The 25293-nt window shown below is 36.6% G+C and overlaps 1 protein-coding gene across 1 annotated transcript; it reads right to left on the reverse strand.

Annotated features, from left to right (window-relative positions):
• Positions 1-1394: 1394 nt before the first annotated feature.
• On the reverse strand, positions 1395-21548 carry LOC150104847 (acid-sensing ion channel 4-A-like). The gene is made up of 5 exons (XM_090395077.1): positions 21040-21548; positions 18027-18154; positions 17754-17917; positions 1611-1719; positions 1395-1477 (listed from the first exon to the last, which is right to left on the reverse strand). The coding sequence occupies exons 1-5, from the start codon at positions 21546-21548 to the stop codon at positions 1395-1397; spliced, it is 993 nt and encodes a 330-aa protein (XP_090251203.1).
• Positions 21549-25293: the final 3745 nt, after the last annotated feature.

Consider the following 25293-nt stretch of genomic DNA (forward strand, 5'->3'; position numbering starts at 1 on the left):
TTTGAATATACAATCGATCTTCTGTTTTGCTTCTCTCCGTTTGCAATTGTCCTAACATAGTGAGCTGTGGAAAAACACGTTTTGTTGTCATCTTTTGGAAAATCATTTTCAGTCGGAGGAGACGGTGGACCACGTTGTATAATTTGTGTTAGTGTTCCGTTGTTCAAAAATTTGAGCCATGTTGCTGGATCATCAATAGTAAATAGCTCCCCTTCCTCTGGTGTCTCAGCTTTAGGATCTTCAATACTCATTGTTTGATCAAACGCGTCTTCTTCTCCGCTTCCTTTGAGTATTTCAGAACTCTCATTATTAATTAATGTTGAAGCCGAAGAACTGTTTGTAGGTATTTCAGAACTCCCGTTATCAACTGATATATCTATACAAATAAATGAGTTCAACTTCATAAATTTAAACAGTGAATTTCTTTGACGTTCCTCAGCCGCTTCTTTTTCTTGTTTTCGCTTTCGTTTTTCATGCCCACTTGGGTATTTTCTTCCATAATAATCTCTCTCACGACTAGTCATACTCTAGAATTAAATACGATAGATTTAATTATAAAATAAATTAATAAAACAAAATTACTTACTTGATAAATAAAATATATCTAAAATAGATAATATTAGAAAATAAACAAATCTAATGTAGATTGAAAACTGCTATTGAAGAAAAATTCTGATGTCGGATAACTTAAAACCAGTTTACAAAATATATTTTTTAAGATATTTTGCAAGTAATGTCACATAAAAAAATTGCCATGACAGTACGTGTATATACTTACTTGTTCATAAAATCATAAACTATAATAAAAAAACTCCTTAAAATTATTAAAAACACCTGTTTTAAAATGCACTTTTCCCTATTTAACACTGTGTTGTACGATATTGTTATATATCTTAGAGTAGTTTCAAATACTCATTTCGCTTACTATAACAACAATAGTTGGTTGTAAAATTATATACATATATTTTTCTATATAATAATATTTTTATATAATAATTACAATATTAATTTATATAATAATTACAATATTGATTTATATAATAATTTTTACAAAAAAATTAACTGATTTTCTTTTTTCAATTTTTTGCGCTTTGCGGGGCCCTGTGCCACCGCACAGTTCGCACACCTATGAATACGGCCTTGACTATGAGAGGCGTGTAACTTTATTTTCATTTTCAGGAAGGATTCATTTTTGCATATTTTTCGTTTAACTTTCCACCACTAGATGGCAGCAACAGCACACAGTTTGTAAGATTCCATACTTATATAAATAATTTTAAATTCGAAATCTTAATTAAACATGAGATGATACCAGAGAAAATACAAGATGATGCTTAGGTAGTGATTCGCTATTATTTGTCCAACTAAAAGAGAAAGATGCAAAATGTATCTACTTACGTGCAAGCTGGTCGACAGATATTTTTGCAATCGTGTCCTCCGGATGTAAAATCTTTTGTGAAACTGGCTCGGCATTTCACTGAATAAAGAAAATATTCTAGTTAGTAAACTTAATCAAGAAACAAAAGAAATTTGAACCTAAATGAATGTATTATATATATTTATCAGAAGTGTCTGTAATAATAATGATAATATAAGGATGGTGCCTTTACCTTGAGCTTCGTCACATGGATTACAAAATCTGTTATCGCCAGCAGAATATTCTTCTGAACAATTGCAAGTATCAAGCAAGTAGGCATCCATGCAGATAGTTTGGCAAAACTGAAAAATAATATATATATAAATAATTTTATGATATTAGATATTTTCACTTTAACATTTAAGTTATTTTTAAAATAACTTTAACACCTATTTATTGCTTTCATATTTTAGTTATATATTATAATAGGAGATTACAATAGGGAGGCTAAGGGAGATAGATTGGGGAATGAACACCTGATTCCCGGAAAAGTCCTTTTTAGGACTTCCAGGGTGACAAATGGCAATGCTATAGCCAATGAAGTTTTAACTGAGGCTCGGCTATTGCCGTTACCCAGCCATGACTAGAGCTTTTTAGCTCAAAATAACACTCTATCCATACAGATTTACTTCATTCAGATGACGGGATAAAGAGTCAAGGACTCAGTCCATCGCCCAGTTCTTTTAAGAACTTTAAGAATAGGGAGGCTAAAATGGAGGAATCAATCGACCGTCAGATGCGGTGATTGATTTTATATGAGATGCCCATATAGGGTAACGGATGGCAAAGCTGAACCAATGAAGTTTAACTGAGGTTCGGCTGTTGCTGTTATCCTGGGTAAATGAGTTCGCTCTCTTAGGTTTTGCCCTAAGGGAGCACTTTGAGTCTCCGGGGAAAGTGTTCTCCGGCACGGCCCGCTGAGGGGTGCTTGCCGGTGAATTATTTTCCTCGGAATGTGAGCGGTTCTGCTCGGTACTCGAGTTTCACTGAGTAGAACCAACGCTGAGATTTGGACGGTCTTTCGCCCACGAATGAGTGGCCTAGAGATCGTCCGATATTTTTGAGATATCACCTTTACTTACACATACGGTGATTGATTTTATATGAGATGCCCATATAGGGTAACGGATGGCAATGCTGAACCAATGAAGTTTAACTGAGGTTCGGCTGTTGCTGTTATCCTGGGTTAATGAGTTAGCTCTCTTAGGTTTTGCCCTAAGGGAGCAATTGAGTCTCCGGGGAATGTGTTCTCCGCACGGCCCGCTGAGCGGTACTTACCGGTGAATTATTTTCCTCGGAATATGAGCGGTTCTGCTCAGTGGTCGGGGAGCCCGTCACTGAGTGGAACCAACGCTGAGATTAGGACGGTCTTTCGCCCACTATGGAGTGGCCTAGAGATCGTCCGTATTTTTGAGATTTCACCTTTACTTACATAGTCGGTGATTGATTCATTCAATCCAATACCCTTGGAGGGTAATGGATGGCAATGCTGTAGCTAATGAAGTTCTAACTGAGGCTCGGCTATTGCTGTTACCCTCCTGCCATGATCAGAGCTTTAATAGCTCAATAACACCTTATCCTTACACTGTCCTCTACAGATAACGGGGAAGATGAAAAGCATTCTTGCTTCGCCCCTTTAAGCCAGTCCTTATAAGGACTATAATAGGGAGGCTGTGATGGCGGTTGCTAAGTGTTTATATATATGATCAGTGATTTTGATAGTTGTTATGAATAATATATATATATATATGATCAGTGATTTTGATATATATGTATGATCAGCGATTTTGATAGTTGTTATGAATAATATATATACATATGATCAGTGATTTTGATAGTCGTTATGAATAATATATATACATATGATCAGTGATTTTGATAGTTGTTATAAACAATGCGGAGTGTTGATTCAGATTTTTGATATATAAGCGGAAAGCGAAAGTAAACAAGTAGCTGATGATTGTGTTGTTAATTAGTGATTGCGGTCTCACGATAGTCCTTTAGTGTGTTATATTTTGTGTTTATACGCTATACGGAAGTCCTTGAGATCCAGCTCAGGTAAGCATATATTTGAATATTTTAAACATGACCAGTTTAAATCCCGATGACTTTATCCAATCGTTGGATAAGAAGCTGGCGCTCGATCTCAAAAAACTGTTGAAGAAATTTGAGGTAGAGTGGCCAGGGTTTCTAAACCTATATTCAGCGACAGACGACTCCACAGAAGGGGACAACTCAACATCAGGGGAAGATGGGAAGATGAACCTGATAATCTCTGCTCCCACACCAAAAGACGAGACAGAAACCCTTGCTCGAAAAAAGCGTAAAACAGCGGAGACTCAGGTAAACGAGGGGATGGAAGAAGATACCCCCAACACTGACCTCCCCACACCCAACAACTAAAACGTTCCTCCAATTGTTCTACGGGAAAAAGAACGTTGAACGGCCCTTAGGCCTATTATGCAAAACCACCAAATTGCCTATTCATGGGCAAAAAACGTAGACGATGGAGTTAAAATCCAGCCTACCACAGTAGGCGACTACAGACTCCTCACAAAAACCATGGACGAGTCAAATATTAATTATCATACTTACTCACTGAAGTCGGAGAAAAACCTAAAAGTTGTACTCAGGGGAGTAACAGAAAACATCTGCACAGATGAAATTACTGAAGACCTCTGCCTCCGCGATCTCCCACCTGTCAAGGTTAGCAGAATGCTATGGGCTGACAAGAGTCCAATTCCCCTAGTATTCGTTGAGATACCCAACACACACAAGAACATATACAACTTAACAACGATCTGTGGTCTGAAAATCACAACAGAACCACTAAGAAAAAGAGTTTCGTCAGGCCAGTGCTACAGATGTCAGAATTACGGACACGCACAGAAACTCTGCAGAGCAGACTACAAATGCCTCAAATGTGGGCAAAACGACCCCACAGCAACCTGCTCAAAACCCAGGACCTCACCAGCCAAATGCGCGAACTACGAGGGCCCCCACCAGGCAAACTACAGAGGCTGCAGTCACTACCCTAAAAATAAAACAGACAACAAAAGGAAACAGATCTCTCAACCCTGCCCACAGGCACCAGAGTTGACGGCTCCCCAGTTGCCTGACACCCAACAAAAGACAACAAAATATCAGCTCTCACAAATGGAAAATACCAACAGTCTGGAAACCCACCGTCGAAGCAGGACATATGCTGAAGTAGCCCGCTCATCCAAAGATATCCAACAGCACCAAATTCTTCCAAACATGACAACAGTCATCACAGCCTCATTGGCAAACATGCTTCAAGGCTTCAGTAAGTCAAACCCTTCACCAAACTCCACAAAAAGATTTCTAAAAGAAACTCAAACCATATTATCAATGCTTGTTAATGAATAAAACTAGATTACTCCTAGACTCACTACAGATCGCCGCTTGGAACTCCCATGGCCTAAAAAACAAGACACTGGAGCTTCAAGAATTCTCTCACAGATACAATCCTGACATCATCCTAATTAATGAAACTCGTCTAAGACCTGCAGACAATCCAAACTTGAGAGGCTACACACTATATAGAAATGACTGACTGGACTACAGAGGTGGTGGTACAGCCATATTTATCAGGAACTGCATCAGGCACAATGAAATACTCACCCCCCCCAACCTCCAACCTAGAACTCAACGGTGTCGAAGTCCACACAAATTCAACTGGAAGACTTAAAATCTACGCCGCCTACAACTCCCCTGCTAAGGCCCTGCTATTTTCTGACTTGGATGCTGTACTAGGCACAAATGAATCCATCATCGTCGCTGGGGACTTAAACTCCAAACATCCCTCTTGGAACAGCAGAACCACAAATAAAAATGGCCGTATCCTCTTCAGCTACACAGGATTAAACAACGCTGTCGTAACAGGACCCACTGAACCAACCCACCACAGCCCAACTGGCACAGCCGACATCCTAGACATCGCCATTCTACACAACATCAAATACCAGCACAGCATTCAAGCACTGAACGAATTATCATCAGACCACAACCCAATCCTACTTCACTTAGGGAACAAAGATCAGTCACCTCCCCCCCCCAAAAAAAAACTCCATCATCTGGGAGAAACTTAAGAAAGTGCTACCAGAACACATTGGTCCGGTTCCCCATATAAAAGCCAAGGAAGAAATAGACACGGCAATAAAGAACCTCACCAATCAAATCAATAAAGCCATAACAGCAGCCACAGTATCCACGATTACCCACAAACAAAATCGTCTCCTGGAAGAAATCATGGACTTAATAAGGGAAAAAAACAGACAAAGAAAAAGATATCACAACACTCGTGCTCCCCAGGACAAAACAGCCCTCAACAGATTAAACAAATCTGTCCGAGAAGCTCTCCAGAACCACAGGAACCAACAATGGGACAGCAAGCTCACCTCCATCTCCACAGCAGATCGTTCTATATGGAAATTCCTAAACAACCTCAGGAACAAGCGCAAATCCCTCTCCCCCCCCCCCTCTGCAAGCAGAACAGCACCTTGCATACACAGATGCTGACAAAGCCGAAGCCATAGCAAGAAACCTAGAGAAACAATGCAGTCCTGTATATGAGAACCTAAACATCAGCCACATATACAAGAACCATCGTAAAGTCAGGTTCACAGTAAATCGTCCCGATGTCAATCCAAGTCCTATAATGCCTACCTCACCTACCGAAATAATCAGCATCATCAACCATCTCAAGATCAAAAAAGCCCCAGGTCCTGACGGCATCACTAACCAAGTCATCAAGGCACTACCACGCAAAGCCATAGCACATCTGGCAAACATCATAAACTCCATCCTCAAATGGCAGCACTTCCCCCAGTCATGGAAAATAGCTGACATCATCCCAATTCACAAATCAGTCAAAGACCGACACCTACCTGAAAATTACCGTCCCATCAGCCTGCTATCTAATTTAGGGAAAATAGCTGAGAAAATCATCCTCATCAGACTCCAAGATCATGTCAACCAACTAAATATCATTCCAGAAGAACAATTTGGCTTCCGTCAAACTCACAGCACCACCCATCAAATCCTTAGATTGGTAGAATACATCACCACAGGATTTAATTGGAATCAACACACTGGAGCTGTCTTCCTAGACATCTCAAAGGCCTTCGATAAGATCTGGCACCAAGGCCTCCTCTACAAACTTATCATCGCTAACCTTCCACTAAACATGTAACACCTGATCAAATCATACCTCTCCAACAGGAGGATGCAAGTCAAAATCAATGAAACAGTCTCACCCCAACGGAAAATCCTCGCTGGAGTTCCTCAAGGATCACTGCTAGCCCCGATCCTGTTCAACATCTATATGGCAGACATTCCTCAAAATCCTCTCACATCCACCATCGCCCTTTATGCAGATGACACGGCTATTCTAGCCAGATCTCGCCAACCACATCTCGTTATCAAAAAACTACAAGACACCATCCTGAATCTAGAAAAATGGTTTAAAGACTGGCGAATACAATTAAACCCCCAGAAAAACACAACGATACTCTTCACAAGATGACGAGCATCCCCCAAAGGAGACATCACCCTGTTCAACTCTAAAATTCCCTGGAAAACTGAAGCAAAATACCTCGGAATACTTCTCGATAAGCGATTATGCGTCAACGGCCACATCAAGAGCACATGCACCAAAGCTTCAAAAGTTATCGGCCAACAGACACAGCAAAGTAAGTTCAAGAAATAAAATACTACTGTACAAGACAGTGATCCGTCCACAGTCATATACGCCTCCCCAGCCTGGAGCCATACCGCCAAGACAAACATCCTCAAGCTACAAAGACTACAGAACAAATGCCTGAGAATGATTCTGGACGCCCCGTGGTTCATCAGGAACGCCCAGATCCACCGGGACATAAATATCCCCTACATCTCTGCACTACTACGCTCCCTAGCAGAGAAATTCTTTATGAAGACATCTACGCATCCAAACCAACTAATACAGCAAGCCGGAAACTATGACGGTAATGACCACTGGAAACATAAAAGACTGAAAGCCATCCTAACACCCAACGACGAATAACCACTTCTGCCCACTCAGGGCGAGCTAAAATAGCTCACAAATCTCTCCCATCACTGCTCCCGAAACAGACAACAGGGAATATGAAAAGCGTCAAGCTTCACTCTCTGCGCCATATATGTCCTGCGTCCTGCGTCCAATAGGGAGACTGGTTGGGTACGAAGCCGAATATACCCTTGGAGGGTAATGGATGGCAATGCTGTAGTCAATGATGTTCTAACTGAGGCTCGGCTATTGCTGTTACCTTCCTGCCATGATCAGAGCTTTAATAATAGGAAGGCTGAAAAAGGGAGGGTAATGGATGGCAATGCTGTAGCCAATGAAATCCTAACTGAGGCTCGGCTATTGCTGTTACCCTCCTGCCATGATCAGAGCTTTAATAGCTCAATAACACCTTATCCATACACTGTCCTCTACAGATAACGGGGAAGATGAAAAGCATTCTTGCTTCGCCCCTTTAAGCCAGTCCTTATAAGGATAAGATGGGGAGGCTGAATGAAGAATCGACCGTGAGATGCGGTAATTAATACCTTTGGAGGGTAATGGATGGCAATGATGTAGCCAATGAAGTTCTAACTGAGGCTCGGCTATTGCTATTACCCTCTTGCCATGATCAGAGCCTTATAGCTCTATATATTACCCTATCCATACATTTTCTTTACAGATAACGGGGAATATGAAAAGCATTTTTGCTTCACCCATCTAGCCAAAAAAAAAAAAGATTTATCGTTCGATGTTTGAACAATAAACCGTGAAAAATTTATCAGAAAATATAAATCAAAAGATATTAATAATACGGTATGTTAACAAAAATAATAATGATACGATTTTAATGTTTCTCACTATTACAATACGAGAAGAATTTTACCCATAGATAAATAGGCATTCCATTTGACTTGGTGTAGAACCATTGACTAACGGTGGAAAATAAGTCCGTATTTTCTTTTCTATAAGCAATCGATGACCTTCAAACCCACACTAGAAATCGATAGGTGCTTTCCTGTTTTCTTTCATGCCAGAATTGTAGCAGGAAGTTCCGGACGTCTGGCTGAACAGCAGGTGGTGTGTAGTGACTTCAATTAGTACAGAAAGAGAAAGTCTATCAGGAAATTAAAGTTTTTCGCACGTCTTTAGTCTAATGAGGTGTGTGAATGGAAAACAAAAGTTAACTTTAGTCGAATTCCGAATAAAAGAATAGGAAATCGATTGGATTTGCCATGCTTCTTTGATTGGTCGCAGCGATGCGAAAAAAGTTGGAGAAGTTATTGTTTCGATTTGTCTGCTATGAAAAAATAATAAAAATAATTTCTGAATGTGTAGCTTGTAGCGATGTTTTGGTATCATAATGCTTGAAACTTTAGTCGCCGACTAAAGAAACTTTTTCTGGCCCTTTTTTAGCCGGTTCCTGAATTAGTCGACCTTTGACAAAGACAAGTAGGGATTTATGTCCTGAAAACTCAGATTTTTAACTAGCATTTCAGAAAAATCAACCATAGAACTCACATCATTTTAGAAGCAATACGAGTTGGGCCACGTGACAGCAATTGTCTGCTGTACTCTCGCCAAGATTCTTCTCAAATCAGCGATAGACAGCCTTTGGGCTCAGTCATCGTTGACGACTAAGGGTGGAGACGCCTGCCCACTGATTTTCAAATTTTCAAAATTCACTTACAACGAAAAGAGTATTGCCTGCTCCCTTTGAACAATAAAATGAGCGTTAGAGATTTATTTTCTTTTTTGTATATAAAAATACAAGAATTTTTTAACTGTTGACCAGCGACATTTAGTGTGGCTTCCTTCGACATTTTTATCTCATGTTAAGTAACTAAGAACAAAATTTTTAATCTAAGATTTTAAGTTTTATTATTCTGCAACCCAAAAGCCTTCATTGGTTAAAATATTTACATTATTGATCACCTATGCCTCGTAACAGATTATTTTTTTATTCTTTACCTATTTTTAAAAAACAAGAAGTTGTCATGATATATAATACGCTCTGAACTTGTGCTCTCTCATTAAAAAAAAAAAAAAAAAATCCTTCAAACATCACAAGTGGCTGTTGCTCTTGATATCGCCAAGGCTTTTGACAGGGTCTGACACAAAGGACTAAGTGAACCCCAAGCATTCAGCCTGTCCCCTGACATCTCCAACTGAGTTGCAAGCTTCCCAACTGGACCCTCATGACATATGATAGTTGATGGTTCCATATCTTCCAATTTTGCAAGAATATGGAGCTCCACAGTACTCTGCTCTCTCTCTCTCTCTCTCTCTCTCTCTCTCTCTCTCTCTCTCATCCACCCTCTTCATCTTATACATTGACATTACACTGCATTCATTCATCTCATTCATCAAACCTTGCACTATGCAGAGAAATTCAACCCATCCATAAATTCTGACCTCCAAAAGCATTTTTTACTTCATTAATGTTCATCTGAACTGGCATCAGTAATCCTCCCAATCTCTACTAAATCCATTAAAACGCATGCAGCAGCTACTCAGCACCATCCCACATATTCAACTCCAAATTCAAAGAACAAAACTTCTCATTTTCCATGTTCATTCTGTCCTGCTGATGTTTGGAAGTCTCCCATTTTATGGATTTCTCACGAAATACAATGCACAAGCTTCAAATCTAATGTGAAAAAGTTTCTTCTTTGTCCTCAAATCTCATTTCATCCACGGTTGACAAAAAATCCCTGTGCGTAGGAACTGCAAATAGGTTCAAGGAAGAACAGAAATTTCAACTGAGTTCCCTAAACACGGATATTTTATCAGCATCTCTTTGGAGATGTCTTTCTAAATGCAGAAATCATGCTGAGAAAAATAAAATTTGTCTTTGCTATATTTTAATAAATAAAATGTTGTGGTTGTTATTGTTCTGAAAATCTTTTATATAATTTTCAAATCTCATTAACTACAAAAAGGTATAATCTTTGTCTTAATCACAGTGGAACAGGTGGCAAGAATAGACTGGAACATAGAGAGTGTGTGCAATTCGAAGTCAGCCTATGGACAATAATAAAAGAAATGACCAGACATTACAGAAAACAGTTCACAGGGAGCAAGCAATCAACGTACATGTATTTTGAAAACAATTTCGATCACTGTTCATATATCCTGCATCTCCTTCTTCTACAACAGCTTAATGGGCCATTTATGTCAAATACTGCCTCATTGCGGCTTTTCCATAGGTTTCTAGCATATGAAGTATTTGGTAAAATTTTCTTCCAACAGTCTTAGGCCTTTCATTTCCACATTTATCTGTAAAGCTCGGAATCTACTTACAGGTTTTTCTTGTCAATTTTATTGTAAGCACTTGTTCGATCAACTGTCCATCTGCCCTCCAAACGTGGCCAAATCACTCAATTCTCTTACTTCTAAATGATAGAATGTTGGTTCTTTGAAACAGGTACAGGATTGTATCATAGATTAATATCACATAATTATAAAAACTTACTTTAAGAAATTTTTATAAGTTAATATCATATTAATAAATAAAAGGTGTATTTTTAAAATATATTATATCTTTTTAAATATGAAAAATATTCTTAAACATTTTAAATATTCGTAAAGTTATTTCATGTTATTGGTATAATTATATTCATAATCAAATTACTCAGTGTTTAATTTGATTAATAATTCTAAAAAAAAAAATCTTCATAATAAATGTGCATGAAAATATAATTTAGATTTCAGCTTTTAGCAATAGTCATTGTCTTTGGGAGGATTAGGTTTGAAAATCTCTGCATAACGGAGGGGTGTGTGTGTGTAATTTGATATAAATTATATTTATAATTTATATATCAAATTATTTAATAAATTGAAGGAGATGAAGCTCTTTGGTTGGAATGACTTGGGTTCGAATCCAGGCTATGCTACGAAAAACTTTTATGAGGGATTTTCATTCAAATGGTAAATAAAGCACGTAACTTGTATTGTGTGCACTTTACTCTCAGTACACTACAATAACTCAATAATTAGGAGACAAACAACGCGTGTATACTAATTCAATTTTTGAGCAGGAATCTCGTGTTATTTATTACTGTGTTCTCTACTTTCATTACATTTAATCTTTTCAATCATTTGACAATTTCCGAACGTTAGGAAGATGTGTATCAAGTGGTTCATTAAAACTGTAGTTCCAATACTCGCTTTAGTTTTTCGTTTTCAATAAGTCATGAAGAACAGCATTCTCACTTTCATAGATCTAATGAGAATGTTGTCTTATGTCTTTTTTATCGTTCTGAACTTTCTCAGAATAGTCGATAATGGGCTATACACCACGTTCGTTGTCCAGGTAAAAACTTACTTTAAGTTGATTAAAGATCTCGTCAACATTTATTGGAAAAACGCCAAACTTAAAAAAACATGCCTCAACAATAAAGAAAAGTTGATATCATTGGCGTACCGAGTTCCAATGCTTCAGATTAAATCGCTCTATACTTTCCATAAAATGAGAGAAGGAAGAAAAACATGCCTTTGTAGTCAAAATAATTTTCGGCATTTTCCGAGTCCACCATTCCTTGAAGAAAGCGAATGTAAATGTAAATTTGGAGAACCCAGTTTATAAATTTTGACGTACAATAATAAGATAAAAGGTGTATCAGGAATTTAGGAAAAAAGATAGAATATTTTAGAAATTTAAAATTTATTGCAAAAATTATTTATTTGTTTATAATTCCCCATATATTAGTATAGCTTTTTTAATATTATCTCTAAATTTTGTTTCCTCACAACATAAAATGTACTGCAACGAGCTTGAAATGTATTTTAAATGTTTTGCTGTAACCAACATGCTCTTTTGTGAATCCAGGGTTGAGATGGATTGTTCGGAGGGACGTCGAACCACGTTTATTATATAGAGGTGTAGATACTGTCATAAAATATTACGTATTTTTTGACAATATTTTCAAAACAACGACTGACTACTGCTACGAATCCAATGAATTATGCCTGTTAATTATGTTCTAGCGATCTGGCTATTTTGCAAGATTTCTTATTAGTAGGAACTAATGATTTAAAGCTGAAATTATTTACTGAGATAAAGAGCCAATAGGCTTCACTTCTGCGACGTAAGTTTATTCAAATTAAGTGGATATTGAACCCAACATTATTTCTTAGCCGAAAAAAAATTCAAAGATAGAAAATCAGAGTTTCATGCCGAATACAGAAAACTATAAACGTTCGGCGAGTCCAAGCGTAAGCCAACACCTGGTACATGCTGGGGCAACTCGTAGTAAAGGTGGAGTAAGCTCCGATCACTGTCCTTAGTATTTTCTCATAATGTACACCACAACTCCTAGGAGATGTATGCTGTTATACATTATGAGAGGTCACTACTCAGACCGGTTTCGACCTTTTTTTTTAGGTGTATTTAAGTAAAGACCTCTCTAAAAATTAGACGATCCCCCAGACCACACCTTACGAGTGACCGAAGGATCGTCCAACTCAACGTTGTTCCACTCAGTCACAGGCTCACCCCGTCACCAAGAAGAAATTCTCAGCGTTGACCCTACCCAGTGGCAGGCTCACCCCCACCACCAGACAGAGCCATACTCTCAGCGGTGGCCCTATTCGGAGACGGGCAAAAACCTACCCCAAGCAGAGCCTCTCATACATCAAGCATTTGACCTTTGTATAGGTGATAGGTGAAGCAGGGTCTAAAAAGTATTTTAGGCGATCCCGAAAGATCGCCCATCTCAGCGTTGTTCCACTCAGTGACAGGCTCACCCCGTCACCGAGAACTTCTCAGCATTGGCTCTACCCAGTGGCAGTCTCACCCCCACCACCAAGCAGAGCCATGATCTCAGCGGTGGCCCTACTCAGAGACAGGCAAAAACCTACCTCCAAGCGGAGCCTCTCAAAGCAAGATCCGCCCCGCACCGGCTTCCACACTCATTGGGGTCTCATCATTGAGTAGGTAGACCAGATGCAAATACTGAGGTTCCAGTAATGGGGGAGGGGTATTTCTTTACTGTACGAGTCGGTAAAAGGTGCACTAATAAATTACTGAGATAAAGAGTCAATAGGCTTCATTTCGGCGAAGTAAGTTTATACAAATTTAGTGGATATTAAATCCAACATTATTTCTTATCCGAATAAGAAACTCGAAGATAGAAAATCTAAGAGTTTCATGCAAAAAGGTCGAAACCGGTGTGGGTAGTGACCTTCCCTCATAATGTATAAAGCATACATCTCCTAGGAGTTGTGTTTTACATTATGGGAAAATACTGAGGAGAGTGATCGGATCTTACCCCACCTTTACTACGAGTTGCCCCAGCATGTACCAGGTGTTGGCTTACGCTTGGATTCGCCGAACGTTTATAGTTTTCTATATTCGGCATGAAATCTTAGATTTTCTATCTTTGAGTTTCTTATTCGGCTAAGAAATAATGTTGGATTCAATATCCACTTAATTTGAATGAAATTATTTAATAAATTGAAAGAGGATGGTAAGAATTACCTCTGGACAACTCGAACAATCCACAGAGCGAATTTCATACTTATTATGAGTGGGTTCCATAGTTAAAAAATACATGATCAGATCAAAGTCAACAAATCGTCTTCAAATGTGATTGGAGAGGTTTGATATTTATTTACATTAAGTGTAATAAATAGTCTATTCTAGTTTAAATTAGTAGTTAAGAATACAACACTGCCTCTAATAGGAATTACGGAAACAGCTTCATGAGGAGGTTCTGGATGGAGAGTTATAATTTTTTCAGAAGAAATCGAGTATGGAAGGTGGTGGGGAGTATTACTTATAAAGACAAGACTCAAATGTTTCGTAGGTGGTGATAAATTTGAAACAGTCTGTTGTGTGATAATGATGAGAGATTTTAAATTAAGCGTGAGAGTATGTTATTACAGGAGAGACCTCGATGATGATATTATGGTTCATCATGTATCAGAGCTTTAGGTAAAGGTAAAAGTATTGAATGGGCTATTTTAATATCGGCCTTCATTAAGTAAATGAAACAGCAGTGAACACACAGCAGATAGCAATTTTAGAATAAATGCGTGACAGCTTTATTAAAACGACATCTACGCATTAAACAAATAAATAATTTTTGCAATAATCATGACGTAGAAATTAAAATTCGAATGGTGAAGGAAAGAAAAGCCCTCAAAATGAAAATGAAAATAATTAAATGCTTATAAATTGTAAAGATAAATTTAAGATGCAATTGGCTTGGAATATTAAGAGCAGTTACGAGAGTTTTTATTGGCTGACAAAAGAAAAAGTCAAATGCAACGGAAATTAATGAATCAGCACTATGGAATAAGATTTCGAAAAACGTTTGCTCAGATAGTATAGAAGAATGTAATAATTACTTTCGCGAGTATTGGCGTAAAAGAAGGGAAGGTTGAAGATGGGATACTGCAAGTTTGGAAGGCAAGTGTCCTTGTAGATCTAAAATAGAATAAGGAACTTGTCAATAGCGACGACTAACCTGGCTGAAAGGTTAGAGCTGTTATATCACCCTTTCTATGTAAAATAAATGTAACTTACGATAGTTAAACCATATTTAATTTCCATGAGTTCGGATATTATTCACATCAAACTTTTAGCTCAGTCAGGTTCAAAAAGAAGCACACGGTCTTGCAATCTTCATAGACAAGCATTAACAATAAAATGATTATTGTTATTTTAAGTTCGCTGCCGTTGGACTCTGGAGCAGTGTAAACGTTTTCTGGAATGATGCACGATTGACCATTTTTCAATCCAACCAACGAGTCTGGATGCCAGGAGAACGCTACCTGTCCGAATGTGTTGTGCAATTGTGAAGTTCGGTGGAGGGAGCATCATGGCCTAGGACTGTTTTTCATGGTTCCGGCTGGGCCTCTAGCTCCAGTGATGGGGAAATCTAAACCCTGCGATCTATGACATTCTGTGGTTTATGGTAACAGTTTGATGAAGTCCTTTTCCTGTATCAACAAGACAGTGTTCCCATCCACAAAGGGAGGACTATGCAGGTTAGTTTGATGAAATGGGTGTTGAAGATCTTGATGGGCCTGTATACAGCCCTGATCTCAACCTCCTCGAACACCCATGGAATGAACTGAAAAGCCGATTGCAAGCCTGGCCAAATCTTCCAACCTAATCAATACTCTTCTGGAAGAATAGAAAGGAATTACAGCAGCAGCATACCAATAACGAGTGGAAAGTCTTCTCAGAAGGCTCTTATAGCAGCAAATATACTATTATACTAACTCCATATTAATGTCTTTCATATTATTAATGTGAAAGCTGGAATGAGAAACTGTCCTATATTTTTCGTTGTTCAGGGTTATATGTAATGACACTTGCCAAAAATCTATACCATGCGAATTTTGAGTAGTTGTAATGGATTATAATTCTAACAAGGTGTATATAATGATAATCAAGTTATACAAAATTTTTCTAAAATTTCCCAGAAAATTTAGAATACTTATTATTATTATTACACTTTTAAAACTTTTGTTTAATAAATATATCTTTATATGGTGTTAGATAATAGTAAAACAGTATTTTTAAGAGTGATATAAGCACCTCTGAAGAGCATTTGGAAAACAACAGGCCATGCACCCTTTGAATAAAAAAGACCTGATTCGATTTTCATCATAACAAAAAAAGAATTTTTATATGGACTGAAGGTAGCCTTTCAGGTTTTTCCTTCCAGGAAACTCGAGTTTTTCATCATGCACACACAATTAACAGACAGAAATACTATTAGTGGACGCAGTGTGTATTGCTGTGGATTGCGTAGCGCAAAGATTGGAAGATTTACAGGTGTAGGCAATAGATTGTTCCGATTACCCTCCTATGATGAGTCCTTGGATTCCATAGAAATGTAACGTAATAATAATAATAATAATAGACTTATAGATTAACTCTGTGATACACAAACTCCTTATAGGTAAACACCGTAGAACAAAATAGTTTGAGTTCTTCGGATTGGTTGTGATATTTTTCTAACATGATCAAACTAAATAATAATTTTGTTTCAAAATTCATATTTTTATTAGATGAGATTTTATTAGATTTGATGGGATGAGATGAAAATGAGATTAAAAATTCTCATTCATTGCAAAATCATCCCTTTATGTAAAATCTTGTGAATGATTGATAATATATAAACAACAACAACAAAAAAAATCACTGAAAATTGGACGTTATCATGGGTAATGTCAGAATAAATTGTTAATACACATGGCTGTTTGCTATATATATCTTGTGTAAAGAAATTCATTTTTCTATGATTTTAAGAATTATATTAAGCCATTTAATGCTAAAAAAACATAACATACTCAAACATAACGTTACAATTATTCTTTTTTGCACCGATCTGTTCTGAATCTTTCAAATAACTTAAATAAAGTTTATATATCATGATTATATGATGAAGTTCAGAAACTGCATGATGACTAGAGTGCGACATGTTAAAATGATAAGTTATAAAGATACACAAACGATCTCAAAATCCAAAAAGATCTGAATGAATGAAATTATAATTCCAGAATGACTCATTGATAGAGTATAAGGAAATAATGCAGCTATTAGCTCTTATTCTAATTACCTCATACGTGTAGGCATGGTCCGTACGGAGCAAGAACCCTTGATTCCTATCATCGAGATGTTTTTCGATTGGAGAGGTCTGGAACGTTTCAGTGCATTGGCTGTAAGGTTCTGGAAGTCGGTCGATCTTCCTCTGCACGGTAAAAGAAACAACTTTAGAAAATTCGACAGAGAGCTAAGTTGCAGTTCTGTATGCAACTATCAATTGGATAATGGTGATGGGCAAGCAGTTCGAAAGCATGTTCTAAAAGTAATTTACCAATTCCAAATGAATATTCGAACGAGTGAGGAAAATATTGCAAGTCCTCGCCTTGAGTCAGAAAGGGTTTTTTTTTTCGCAACCATTTATGAAATATAAAATGTACATAAATGTACATTTCACGTGGAAACAGAATAGGTCACTTGTAGTACTCTGAAAAACGCAAAACGGAAAGATAAAATGACGTAATAATGAAACAACGTAGGTGAAAACGACGCAAAGCGAGGACTTGTCATTGGAATATCGTTTGTTTTCCACTTTGTTTTCATCTAACGGGTTACAAAAATCGGGTTACGTCGAATAGCCACTTTGTTTTCAGCTAACGGGTTACAAAAATGTTTTAAGGACTTGGAGTTTGTAGGACTCATAGTGCTCAAACCTCACCATCATATTGGTAGTTTTAGTCTAAAAATTCCATAAAGAAACCAAAGTAATTTATTACAACATAACTTACCACTCGTATACTAATGTACGTCTTAGTTCCAGGTTCCAGCACCACACCTCCTCTGTTTAAGTTTGGATAAGTATCTTGTGGATGAACTAAGAGCCGTGCTCCATATTCCGGAGATATTAAATCCAGATATTCATCTCGTTCAATGTTCAGTGTAAGAAGTAGACCTGAACACAAGCATTTAAAGATTTAGAGTTCAGTCAAATTAATTTATAGATATCTGAATTGCTGTAATACGTTTCGTACATGATATACAAACATTAAAGGAATGATTACCTAGAGAAAGGCCAGTCCTCTTCACTTTTCCCCATGTGGATTTATTCATTGTAAGAATGTAACATAATCCTAGACGTTTGGACTTATAAGGTTTGATGATGAAGTCAGAAGTGTTGTTGGCATCTATGCTAATGAAGAGAAAAGGAATAATTAATTGTTCATTAACATATAACAGTTCATTAAAATGAACTGTTATACGTTAGAAATCCCTGGATGTCAACATCTGGTATTTATTTTTGACTTAATATTTAATGGTTTTCCCAATAATTCTTAAAGAAAAAAATATTATGTTGGGATATGCTGCTTCTTTACAACACTTAAAAAAATATGTGTAAGCGTCGAAGAAAAACATTTAAATTTGTATTGTGATAATATTAGCTGTTCACGACCTTCGGTTTGTATCACTGTAGGACTTCACGTTTTTAGTAAGTCAGCAAAAATACCATAAATATTTTCGTATGTGATTTTTGACAATAACTTAACAAAAACAGCCCCATTAAATTAATTTATTTAAAACTAAATTAATTCTCTTAAATCCACGTAGCAACAAACAAAAATCCATATCGGTTGTGTGCGTTCAAATGACTGTACTGTTTAAAGTTTCAAACGGTTGACTCTAAACAACTGTTTCGATCTCTGCCAATATGTTTCGATACAAGTCCGTGCGTCATCAGGGAAAGAGGGAAGAATTTTCTGAATGCATTCCCTAGTACATGATATCATCATCATGAACACAGTTATTTTCATATCTGGAAATTCATGATATTCGTGATCCCGATAATTTTTAATCAGAGGGATTATCTCAATAAGAAATGGTGGTACTGTTTGTTGAAGGTACGATTTTTAAATGTTTAATTTTTGCCTATTAAGTTTGCTAGAAATAGTTTCGTTAACACAGTTATATGTTATGTTTGTTAAATGCACTTATTCTTCTCTTTACTTTTTTTAAAACCTATTTTCCGGAAATATAAATGAAAAATAAGAAGGGAAATTTCGTAGAAAATATACTTCTGATCCTGGACAACAATTAATAGTATTTCACACGAACGAACCAGCTTTCTGTACACCTGACTAAGAGGCTAAACAGTTATTTTCAAACAAACCAAACTTTTAAATAACTTGCATCCTATTATTGATGCGTGAATAAACTGCAATGTTGTTCATAATTTTATTATGATATAAAAATAATTTTAAAAAACTATGCAATAAACCATAATTAATATTTAAAAAATAATAAAAAAATTAAATACCTATTATGAAAGCTGATTTTCTTTAAAAAAATAAAATAATTTTGCAAACACCAAGGATTTGGAGGACTTGGAGTTTGTCCTCATTTTATCATTTTAAATTTTTAAAGAATAAAAATAAATAGAATGCCCATGAGTGTTCATAAGTACATCTGAATAAACTAAATAGACAAGTCCGTGAAGCTCTCGAAAAACATCGAAATCTAGACTGGGAATCCAAGCTAACGAAGCTAAACCCAGAGGACAACTCCATTTGGAAGTTCTTGAGAACCCTACGCACTAAAAGCCAACTTTTACTCCCAATTCAGACCAAGAAGGGAATAGCCCATACTGACAAGGAAAAGGCAGAGGCTCTGGTAGACAGCTTGGAAACTCAATGCAACCCCTCTTATGAAAATTTCAACATCAATCTTATCTATAAGATTCATCGCCGAGTCAAGCAGGCCATAACACAACAAAAGGATAACCCAAAACCTGTCACACCCACTTCTCCAGCAGAAGTTATAAATATCATAACCCACCTGAACAACAATAAGGCTCCAGGTCCAGACGGAATCACAAACAAAATAATCAAACTACTCCCCAGAAAAGCCATTGTGCATCTAGTCAACATAATCAATGTCATCCTCAGACTCAAGTATTTTCCCTTAACATGGAAATGGTAGATATCACGCCAATCAAAAAAATTGGAAAGAACGCTCAGCTCCCCGAAAGCTACAGACCTACTAATCTGTCCAGCCTTGGAAAGATTGCGGAAAAGGTCATCCTTACAAGGCTTCAATCAGAAAAGAATAGACTAGGTATTATTCCTCATGAGCAGTTCGGATTCAGAAAAAACCACACTACCACCCGTACAACAGATTCACAGACTGGTCGAATTCATCACCAAAGGCTTCAACTGGAACCTCCACACAGCTGTAGTCTTCATAGATGCTGCGAAGGCTTTTGATAAGGTGTAGCATCAGGATCTTCTCTACAAACTCATCAAATTCAATATACCAACTAATCTAGTAAAAATAATTCACTCATACCTCAAAGACAGATTCATGCAAGTCAAAATAAATGAAATTGTGTCAACCAGACGCAAGGTCCTGGCAGGTGTGCCGCAGGGCTCACTCCTGTCCACCCTGCTGTTTTCTATCTACATAGCTGATATCCCTCAAACCCAAACTCAACAATTACTGGTTATATGCAGATGCAGATAAAATTAACATTCTTGTAGTATGTAAATACGAAACTAAACATTTTAAATTTTTTATTTCTATTCTTCGTAGAATTATTATTTTTTTATTTTTCTTATACATCTATGAATAATGCAATGTTATTTAAAACACTCAGTAATGACTTCTGTTATTTTACGAATCCACTTGCATATAGAATTTTAAAAATATGAAATTTACAGTATATATACTACAGAGGATTACGATTAATTCTACCCCAACGATAATTGAGCCCCGAATAATCGGTGTTTTACTGTATTACAATATGTGTTTGAGAAGGCGGTAAATTTTACTTTTATTTTGAATATAAAAGATTTCCCCCGTTATTTTCCGACTATATTAAGACATAGATCTACGTAAAAATTCTCCGAAATTGCAGATAAAACATTTTTCAACGTGTATACAAGTCGTTTGCCAGACAGTAGCTTATATTATACAACACAATCATGAACTTGTGTAAAATTCTACGTGTCTAATAAAAAAAATTATCAATTTTCCTAATAATGAAGCTGCAATTTAAAAGAAGGCTATCGAAACATTACCAACCTATCTCCAAAACAGTTTTCACTGTTATATGTACACTGAGCAATGAGATCCTTGATATTGTGTCCGTACTGATCAATGAATTCTCTCGTTAGGCCTAACCCCATCCACACATCACTGAGGTCAATGGTGTTGCTCTGATTCAAAAACTCAGCCTCACTCGTAAAGCAAAATCCTTTAGATTCATCGATGGAACCATTCTTGAACTGGTCATCAAAAAAGTTTTTCTTGAGCACATTCAAATTGCAAACAGTTACAGCCGGAAATTCTAACTCCTCAGCATGAAGCTCTTCTGTGACAGTTACGTGGTCATAGCGCAAGAACTTGATCGCCAAGAAACTTGTATGGTATGCACACCCAGCAAGCGCACACAGGAATACTACTGCCCAAATGAAACGACGGATGGGATTTCTGGAAGTGGCCAACCTTTTAACGCCATGAGTGGTACACTGAAGAGCATATTCTCTACAAAGGTTGCAGATAGTTTCCGTATTTTTTGGAATACTGCTCATGTCTGTGGATAATATCCTTTACTCACTTATGACCACCTATAGATATCTTGAATTACCATCTTTGGACAATCCTGCAAACAAAAGGAATCAAAGGCGAAAGAATCACGTTTCATTGTCAATCGCGTCACTTTGAAATCAAATTCCGAATTTGTTAGGACCCATTTAAACTTACATTTATTCCTCACACACACTCCTGACTAGCCAACATTTGCAAACTTCCTGCAGAACTTTCAAGTGTCATATTAACTCTACTATCGATCTAGTCACGTGTTTGCATAAGCTTTTCTGATTAGCCAGTTCAATGAATGGTTCAAAAAAGAGAATAAAAAAAAAGTTCAGTTCCCAACCTATTGTAATACGATCTAACAAGTGGCCAGCCACAAGCAAATAGCTCTTTTGATAGAGATTAACTGTTTGCAGAAACGGAAATTAGTACACAATGCGTGCGAGTTGCCACATAATAAATGCTAGCGTCACAAGAGAGTGATCAATATCTGACCTGAAGTAAAAGATTTATTAAAAGCAAGAATAAAGAAAGTTAATTATCGCAACTGGAAGGCTTTCTTTTCAAAGATTTCATGAATGAAAAGCGGGAAAAAACGAGAAAGATTTCACATGAAACACTACCTAATATTGCCTATTGTCAGCGAAGCGCAAAATGAAGCTATTTTTTGAAATATGGCTATTTTGTTTAAGTAGAAACGTTTTAAAGGATAATAAAATAATGAAAGGAAGTGATAAGATAATAAAAGGAAATGATAAAAGAGTAATAAGAAAATAATATAAAACAATAATAATAAATAATAATTTATAACATTGTTATTAATGAAAATAATATTTTCTTTATAAAATAATAATGAAATAATAAAATAAATAATAAATTGAGATTAAAATAATTGCTGGTTAAAAAATATAATGAAAAATTAATAATAATATAACAACAGTAAAATAATAAAGTAATAAGAAAATAATAATAAAACGTTTGACTGACTGAGGTTTCTGCTAGTTACCATGGGTATGTAATTTCTAGTGTTGTATTATATAAAGGTACTGTTTGGCATCTGAATCGCAATCTGATGTGAACATTTTCTTCCAATCCTGATCCTTCCCTTGACTATTAGACTACCTTCAATATGCAAGAATTCCAGGATATAAGAGTTGCGATCGTCTCAGTGTAACCTACAGAAATAGCTGTTGAGCAAACACACACACACAACTCTTGTTTTATTATTTTCCCCTCTAATGATGGCAGACTCTTTTAACAAGTTCGTCTCCCAAACTGATGAACATAAGCTATATTATTCGTAATAAATGTACATTATTTACATTATTGCCTGGGGTGATTATCACCGTTTTATATCGGTGTTTTCTTCCATTTTCAATTGAATGAACGTTGGCAGTGTACTAAAATTGCAGGTAAATGTTTTTAGCAGCCATAATAAACAAGTTCTTATCAAAATGCAGAAATTATTCCAAGCAGTGTATACCTACATTCATGGAAAGAAGTCAAAAGCCACCATGGCGCCCACCCTAATAAGATATAGGACCTCCTTTCGCTGCAATAACTGCACCAATCCTTCGAGACATTTTCCACAAGTGTACCAATGAGAATTGTGGACCGTTCTTCCTGTATGCATGTAATGAGGTCCTGGACTTGTTGGAGGATGTCCCTTGACCCCACCCAACGCTCCGCTTCCCACAGATGTTCGAGAGAGAGTTGAGATCAGGGCTCTGTGAAGACCAGTCAAGTGTTGTGACGTTCATAGCCACAAACCACACATTTACAGCAGCAGTAGTCTTACGACATGGCGCATTGTCTTACTGAAAGTGACAAATGATCGGTTTCATAGAAATGCCACAAAGTAGGAAGCATTGCATCGTCTAGAATGTTAACATACATATTGGAGTTTAATGTTCGGACATCACAAACAGAAGTTCGAGGCCAATCCAAAAAAACAGGACCATACCATTATACCGTCCCCTTCGAATTTCATAGTTTGGGTTACGCACTCTGGTAAGACACATTGACTTGACATCCGCCCTCACACACTCACCATCTGCTCAGTAGAGTCTGTAGCATGATTCGTCAAAAGCTACCTAATGTCTTTTTTTTTTTGATAGATAAAGCAGGTGAATAGGTTGTAAATGTCCCATTGTTGATGTGGAAATCAGTGTTTAGGAACACTTGTTGTAAATGATTTTGAGACTTCAGGATTACTACAACGTTTGTCGTATGAGTGGAAAGTGCTGTCATCAGCAGAACCGTGAACAGCATTTGCGGTCAGTGAGAGCAGATCGACTATACGTGAACTATAAATTGTGCTGAATATAATATACTAATCATTTTCTCATCAGTTCCCTCTTAACCTCTGTTGTCTGAAACTATCATGGAATAAGCAGAATTACACCGATTGTGGTGCTGTACCTCTAGTCAAACCCAAACACAGATGGGTGACAGCATTCCGATAAACTGGAAAAGGTCAGACAGTCTAAGATCAGTGGCAACTGCAAAAGGGGTTACTAACTGTTCTGGAAATCATGCACTGTTCCTAACATACCGACATTCTAGGTTGTAATATTCTTAATTCGTGGTGGTAATGAGACATTTTCATAAGACTTCTAACTTCGGTTGATATCCAGGAATAATTAAAATCTACATGCATTGATAAACATTAAATAAATAAATAAATAAGATTGCCAATAAATTTAACGCCGACAACATGTACACAAATAATCTTTATTGATAACAATCACTCTGATTTTTAAAATAAAAGTTACATCAGCAGTGCCTGATACAATATATTTTTATATTGAAAATCTTTGTACAAACATGATTGGTAGGATGGGGAGAGACTATGCTATAGCCGCTATGTTCAGGTTTTATATATACTCACATGATATACCGTGTTTAACAATAAGTACAGCCATATACAAAAGCAAGTTGTTCGTTTTCGGTTTCTGTATATACATAATAAAATAATGCGGCATGTGTTGCCTGTTGCTCTCTCATCTAAAGTTATTTCCACGTGCATATGCCCCTTCTTTCAAAATAAATTATAGCTTACTATAATGCAAAACAATATGTTAGTTTAAAATGTGAAATATATTTAAAAAGAAAAAAAAATCAAATATATTAAAAGCTAAAATAAAGTAGCGATAGGGTGTGAATCAGCGAAAGAAAAAAGAAAGTGAGAATTGAATAAGAAGCATTGGTCCTAAACCCACAATAGGCAACCTGACATTCCTGAGAACATTTTTGTGGCCCGAAATTTTATATTTTATTTATTGACAAATTATGAAAGCTATCAGTGTATTTGCCAGTTGGTTTATTATTATTTTAATGTTTTAATAATATTTTCATCGAAATGATTGTATTAATTTGCCATTTGGTTTACTAAACAAACTAAAACAAGCTAGTAGTAATTTCTAACTTTAAGATGTGAGAAACGTGATTTATTGACAAATTATGAAAGCTATCAGTGTACTTGCCAGTTGGTTTATTATTATTTTAATGTTTTAATAATATTTTCATCGAAATGATTGTATTAATTTGCCATTTGGTTTACTAAACAACTAAAACAAGCTAGTAGTAATTTCTAACTTTAAGATGTGAGAAACGTGATAATAATACGAACATTAAATTAAAATTAAATCTCTGATCATGGCAGGAGGGTAACAGCAATAGCCGAGCCTCAGTTAGAGCTTCATTGGCTACAGCATTGCTATCCATTACCCACCCTTAATA

The sequence above is a fragment of the Typopeltis vanoorti genome, chromosome 7 (assembly GCF_054136105.1).
Source record: "Typopeltis vanoorti isolate ZY-2024b chromosome 7, IOZ_Tvanoo_1.0, whole genome shotgun sequence".
Taxonomy (NCBI): Eukaryota; Metazoa; Arthropoda; class Arachnida; order Uropygi; family Thelyphonidae; genus Typopeltis; species Typopeltis vanoorti.

Bases quoted from the DNA above. Each gene is read 5' to 3' on its own strand.
- LOC150104847 (XM_090395077.1), bottom strand. From the start codon at position 21,548: ATGAGCAGTATTCCAAAAAATACGGAAACTATCTGCAACCTTTGTAGA. The intron at 18,155-21,039 runs GTTGGTAATGTT...TCTCTTCATTAG, and splicing joins GAAAACTGTTTTGGAGATAG to CATAGATGCCAACAACACTT. The intron at 1,478-1,610 runs GTAAAGGCACCA...TTCTTTATTCAG, and splicing joins TCCATGTGACGAAGCTCAAG to TGAAATGCCGAGCCAGTTTC.